Source organism: Pygocentrus nattereri, chromosome 6 (genome assembly GCF_015220715.1).
Source record: "Pygocentrus nattereri isolate fPygNat1 chromosome 6, fPygNat1.pri, whole genome shotgun sequence".
Lineage (NCBI taxonomy): Eukaryota > Metazoa > Chordata > Actinopteri > Characiformes > Serrasalmidae > Pygocentrus > Pygocentrus nattereri.
In genome coordinates, this window is record NC_051216.1 from 13,932,641 (window position 1) to 13,939,612 (window position 6,972).

Consider the following 6,972-nt stretch of genomic DNA (forward strand, 5'->3'; position numbering starts at 1 on the left):
TTTATAGAGTGTGGTGGCAGTTATGTGATATTTTCCACTACTTGATCATTTGAAAACACAAGCTGTCCTTTATGTCATACCCACATTTCATGATGAATGGATCAGTAGAAATGGTCCAAACTTACTTGGAATTAAATCTGGTTACACGGTTTTCTTATGACAAAAAACGACTGAAATTGCAGATGAGTTTTACTACAGCTAATAATACCCAGCAGTCTAGCTCTTTGTTCCTACAGAGAGAGAAAGGGCTCTCAGAGATTTTACTGTTCTAAAACTCATGCTATAATATGTTGTGTGGCTCTTCTCGCTCTTCAGAACATCAGGTGCTCATTAGGCTCCAAAATTTCAGTGCGGCTTCACTTGGAAACCTTAATGAAAAATCCATTAAAGTCCTCAGTGTGCCGCAAATACCAGGAAATTTAGCTTCCGTGAGGTCAGAAATGGGAAGGATGAGAGAGTTGCTTTCTTTTTTTTTCTCTTGCTTTAACAAGTTTTTGTAAGCGACCAAAACACATTATGGAACAGGAGGATAGATTATTTTTGTTGTCTGTCACAACAGTAGCATTAAAACCATGCTGTTTTTGTAGTTATAATGTTCAGTCTTTTTTTCTTTTTTTTAAAACATGTTTGTCTTGAGTTTAAAGGTCCACTATTCGTCCATCCTGTTGCTGTGTTATGATCTGTCCATCAGAAGGCAAAATGTCAAGAGGCACACAAACAAAAACACAGCATTCTGCTAAATTATCTTTGATGGACAATGAATTATAGTCCATAAACCCTGAAATCACATGAAAGATCTCTCTTTCTTCTCCGGCTTACTTCCTCAGGGTTGGCTGTCATGCACTACCAGGACACCAATGAGCTGGACGTGGGGAATAACCCTAAAGTGGGCACCAAGCGCTACATGGCTCCTGAGGTGCTGGACGACTCCATTCAAGTGGACTGCTTTGAGTCTTACAAAAGAGTGGACATCTGGGCCTTTGGCCTTGTGTTGTGGGAAATTGCCAGACGGACAGTCAGCAATGGTCAGTCGCTTTTTTTACCTTCTGTGGCCTCAGCCTGGTAAAGATATGAATGTGCCTCATAGCTTCTCAGAAATTTGAGCACTTTGGCATTAGACAGGGAAAAGATATTCTTAGACATTTATCTTTTCTCTCATGTTCTCACTGAGATGATGTACTTTGTGGAATGCATCTGTTATCTTTTCCACACTTTGAGAGATTTTGCACAAGCTGTCACACAAGTTATTGGAAAATTAAGGGTTGGAGATTATAACCACCCACAAATGTATTGATACAATATACATTGTTTTTGCACAGTAGATTATTTTATTATTTTGCTCAAAGTTACAGAGCCCAAACAAGGCCTCAGTCTCTTAGACAGTAACTTAAAAAATAAAGTATTGTTTATTGTAGAGATCATAGGTTACAGCGCTCCTTTACTGCATTCTTAAACATTTTCAGTACTGTGCAAAAGAGTCCATTCATTTCATTATCAGGCAAAATGGTCATTTATATACAATTTATTTACAATTACAATTTCGCTTTCAACGATTATGAAAACAAGATAACCGAGGTAAAGCAATTGGTGGGACGTGTTAGTTTCACAATGATGCTTTCATTTTATCAAGTCAATCCAGCACACACTCCTTTCCTTTACAGTGGTGTGCTTTTTCCCATCCTTAACAGCCCAAACTTATCTAATTTATTTTGGTCTAATTTCATTTGATTTATTATTTTTATATATGTTCAGTAATTTTCAGTAGGTTTTATTTTTATTTACCATTTTTAATTTCGTTTTTTAATTTAATTATATTTAAAGTTCAAGGAAATCCAGTTTGAAAAAGGCAGGTTTTTAAAAAAGTTCAGTAAATACATGAGGTTTCCAAAGTTTTTGCCATAAGTTATTCATTTTTTCAGTGTCAGCAATAAGCAGATTTTTTTTTCAAATATTATTTTAATTTAGCTGAAGCCTCAACAGCTAGCTTTGCAAGCAAATTTACAGTATTTAGTGTCGGCTTTTGATATGGATGCCTTTCTTTTCAGGAGACTTTCATTGTCTTTCAAAGTAAATCTGCAGGGATATATCTTAAAAGTTTAGAAGAAAGTGTCTCAAATGCATGAGGTTTGCAAAGTGAATGAGTAACCATGTTAAATAATTGTGATCTCAATATTGATTAAAACAACAGTGTTTGATTTTTGTCATTATCGAGCAGTCCAGTTACAAGTCATGCATTTTTTTCATGGTCAGCGAAAAAGCAGATATTTTTTTTTATATAGCTGTTGAGCAGAGATCTGAGAGATATCACCTGAAAAATGAATAACTTAATTTTGACTGAAAATTACATAAATGAAGGGTGTTTTCTGACCATTGTACAGGATGTTATGTTTTGCCCTATCAGCAGTGGTCAAATTCTTAAAAAAAATGTTTTAAAATAAAACTGAGGGGTTGGTACTCCCAAAACACCGAAAGCAATGGCTGGAATGGATAGAATTAGAATATCCATCCATCCATCCATCCATTTTCTAAGCCGCTTCTCCGTCAGGGTCGCTGGGGGGTGCTGGAGCCTATCCCAGCAGTCTTCGGGCGGAAGGCAGGATACACCCTGGACAGGTCGCCAGTCCATCGCAGGGCAGAATTAGAATATCTATAGCAGATATCTTAGTATCATATAACTTTAATCCCAAAGCATGATGAAGAATTGGCAGTTTTACATGTGGTATGGTTTTTGTCCTGGGAGAAGGACGCTGTGCATCCATCCTCAAATCACTACAAAGGTAAAATAATTAAAATAATTCATGGTAAACTTAATTTAGTAGACCGTTTACCCAGTTTATGCTCAGTGTTCTTGTAATACGAACTGCAAATTCCAAATGCTTGGGGACTTTCAAGTGAAATATACAACAAATATAACTACAATGTTACAACAGCTCTGCTCTAAGCATTATTCTCTCAGTCAGTTAGACTATAGGCATTGCATTGCAAGTGAATTCTGTGCTATGTATGCTTAATAATGTAAAGTTGAGAATTTACATACAACACTTTTAGGTTGATCTGTAATAGAAGACGGACTATAATGTATTGCTCTACACTGTGCAATTGAATTTACAATCTATGCTGTTGTATGTATCATTAGCCTGCTTTGTGCTGTGTCTGGCTGAATGTGTTAAAAAACTGAATGGAGCTTTATTCTTAGATGCTTGTACCCAGCATCATTGAAGAAAACGATGAATGCTTTTTGATTAAGGTGCATTGTGCATGTGTGAATGTGTAGTCTGTCATGTGAGTATGTACGGTATGTACATATTCAAGCAGTATTAATAGTCGTGGCAGCGGCTGAAAACCTGCTCTAGATCAGGCTAGTTTTACATACTGGAGTCGTATATCTAGTGACAGTCATTTCATCACTTGCTTAAGATGACTGCAATGTAGTGTACTATCTGTAATGGATGCTGATTCTCTCCTGTCTAAATGGCTTTAGCCTTCTATTTATAGGCTCAGTTGGCAGTGAAGGTTGACCCATGGCACTTTGACTATCTTTCCACTGCAGGAGCCAACCTGTTACACATTAGACGCATTAGCAAATTTCAGCCATGTTAATTACCACAGGTTTTGATTGTTTGGAGAATTACAGCCTGAATGTAAGAATTGGAGCCAGTCATTTTAATTATGACTCACCTGTAATATATTTATGCGCTTATTTATGTGTGGCTGTGCAGGTATTGTAGAAGACTACAAGCCTCCCTTCCATGATGCAGTGCCTAGTGACCCCAGCTTTGAGGACATGAAAAAGGTGGTGTGTATAGACCAACAAAGACCAAACATCCCCAACAGATGGTTCTCAGATTCTGTGAGTACATGTTTTAATACAGTCATTAATGCTGTTTACCAGTGTCAGGGAGAGAGCCCACAGGATGTGGTTTTTATAACCTTGTATAAAATATTATCATTTCAATCAGTTAAATTAAAAGTTGAGTTTCTTCTGCTAACCTAATATTGCCATCGGTTTGTTTTACTATCGCATGGACTTCCAAGTTTGTTTTAATGTCAAGAAATGACGAAAAGCATGGCAGAAATTTAAAGAATGGTTTTTATTTCTGCAATACAGGGCTGTACACAGTTATAACTAATATACTGCTGCTTTCTAAAGAAAATGTATTTTTCTGTTTTTCAGTTTTTGTCATAATTTAAAAACGTCCGTTGCCCTTTATGTTGTTTGTAAATTTCATGATGAATGGACCAAAAGAAACAGCCCAAAATGACTTGGGGGGGGGGGGGGGGGGGGGGGTTTAGTATTTTAAGTATGTTTTATATTTCTGCTGTAAATTTACCATTTCAGAGATACAATGTTTTTTTTCTGACAGCAGTGAGATATTCTTTTCTGCTTACTAACACAAATGTGGTATTGATTGAAAGTTTAAAATCTTTTTGGCTGAGAAATAATTGATCAAATTACATCATGCTTATGGATTTCCTGTTAACAGCTGTGACCTCTAAAGGTTAATTGTAGGGTTGGCCTGAACAGCATTTCACAGACTTTGCATACTCTTTGATATTTTTGAATAAAATGTCTGAACACTCATGAAAAAACACCACTGCATTAAATCAGTATTTATCACAATAACATTTCTGTTTCATCATTAAACATCCTTTTAGGCTTGTTAGTTACTGCAGTTTAAAGCATATCCATGAGGTGGCAACAATGTACTAATGGTATAATAATAGTATATATAATTTATAACTTAACAGCCAGTGTTCCCACATACATAATTTATTCCTGAGGCATCTCTGCTCTTTTAGCTTCAGTGACTATGGGCACAGCAGTATAGTTTGTTGCACTCTGAGGTGAGGTGATGTGGATAACTGGCATGAATCTATGATGTGTTCAACTTAACCTGCTATGATCTTATTCTCTGTAAATTAACTGTAACTGTTAGAACTAAAGACCTACTGATGAAATTTATTTTAGGCTAGAATTTTTGTGGCTTCAAATAACAAGCTTCAGAAGATTGAAGCTTCCAAATATTGAAGCTGCACTATGTAAGATTTTTGTTTGGTAAAATGAAAAGAAGTAGCATTACTGAGTCAGGAGGGGAAATATGAGCTAAAATATGATAGCGCTGCTGCTCATTGACTTCTAAAGCCTGAAATAATCATTTAAAAGTCGGATCTCACAGGAGTTCTTTGGACCACGTCATACGCCTTTAAGCATTGCTATCACACACACAGACTCAAAAAGAGTTGTCCGGCTCAATGTTTTGGTCTCAAAATACAAAATCAACATTATACTGATGAAGATATCAAGACACATGCTTCACAAACACATGCTTCAGCAAGTTTTGACTGAGTTTTCTTTGAATACTCTTTCAACACTGCACACAGTTTTCACCAGCAGGTCTCCAGATCCCCAAAACATGTGTTTATGGAGCTTTAAACAGGGAAATTAATACCAGCGTAACAAATGAATACCCACGTTTTTAAATATTCTGGCCAGCCCTCGTTAGAGCACTGTCAGAACAAAACTTTGTACTTTATTATATTTTGTCCTTTGCATTGTGTGAACATTTCTTGAAGAATAGACCAATAGAAATACTCCAGAATGATGTTAATAAGTTTTTTCCCTTCTCCTACAAAGTTACTACTTTAGAATGGTTACATTTGTGCTAAAATTTCAAATAAAATACTGAAATCCTCAAGCAAAATATTAAGCATCAAAATATCCAGAATATGTTAAATCAAATGTATTATTTGTATCACATTTATTATTACTACTAATTTTCACTCTTTTGAATATAAATGTGCGCGTCAGTTTTTACTTTCACTTTTTTCTATGTGCTAATTTTTTTTCTGCTTCTGAAATGTTTTTGTTAATGGCTTTTAGTGCTTTTAACAGGGGTGGCTCTTTCGTTCACATGCTCTCTGTATTTGTCAGCCCTGCAATGTGCCGTTTGTTTTAAATATGTTTGAGATATTCAGTTTCTGGTGTCTGACTTTACGTTGTTTTTACTTTTTTCCCCAGACTTTAACCTCCATCGCCAAGCTCATGAAGGAGTGCTGGTACCAGAACCCATCTGCTCGGCTTACAGCCTTGCGCATCAAAAAGACTCTGACAAAAATCGATAACTCTCTGGACAAAATAAAAGCGGACATTTGAACTCCTTCCGTACGGAAGATTGTCAAAGGCCTTTACCAAGTCCAGCGAAGACTCGGCTGGAGTACTGGGGTGGGGTGGGGGGAAGGGACCGCTTGGGCACTGTGCTCTCCCAGAGGCACAATGTATTTATTTTAAACACGCAGTGGGACATGTTTTGGCATCCAAAGATGGCACAGTGGGCATTTATAAAGACTACAGAAAGTTCTTGAGACCTAGCTTTCACATGTAGTCACATTCTTCAAAGAAGAGACTGTTACAGTAGCAGGACCTTGGAGAAAGTGGCTTTAGAGCTACGGTTTACTTCTAACGCAGCTTTGATTTTTAGAACTGTCTGAAAACAGCGTCTTTCATTTAGCAATATTGACCGTGCTTCTTTTTGGTTTTTTGCACTGGCAAGTCTCTAGCATTCCTTACTTGCACTGTTACAGAAGAATTGAGAGGGAAAAAAAGATGACAATTTGCCAAATAAAAGGTTATTTTATATTCCACTTCCACCATATCCTTATCCATAATCAGAGACAAAGTATACTTAGTTTTATTTTGGCTGCCTTTTTTGTTGTGTACTTTTGCACTGGCGTTTACAATTGCAAAAAAGTGTCTCTGTATTCATTCGTGTCACTCAATCTGTAATTTATTTAACTCCGTTTTTGACTGGTACGATGGCCACCTTGTCACTGTTCTGCCTGAGATGTTTAACTTGTCACATATTTTTTGTATCATTGAGCATTTAGCTTTTTTCCTTTTGTTTGTTTCATAAGCTTTATTGAGTACAGATGCTAAAAGAGTAAATAAAAAATACTAGAAGTTCCTTAACTCCA

General features: G+C 36.5%; 1 protein-coding gene across 8 annotated transcripts in view; it reads left to right on the forward strand.

Moving 5' to 3' along the window:
* LOC108423895 (activin receptor type-1) overlaps positions 1 to 6,972 on the forward strand; it is a 59,716-nt gene extending 52,744 nt beyond the window's left edge. For all 8 annotated transcript variants that reach the window (XM_017691519.2, XM_017691523.2, XM_017691520.2 and 5 more), the window contains 3 exons: positions 828 to 1,025; positions 3,720 to 3,850; positions 6,020 to 6,972. In XM_017691519.2, coding sequence (XP_017547008.1) covers positions 828 to 1,025; positions 3,720 to 3,850; positions 6,020 to 6,154 — 464 coding nt within the window. In that variant the 3' untranslated portion in view covers positions 6,155 to 6,972. The remainder of the gene's footprint in view (positions 1 to 827; positions 1,026 to 3,719; positions 3,851 to 6,019) is intronic.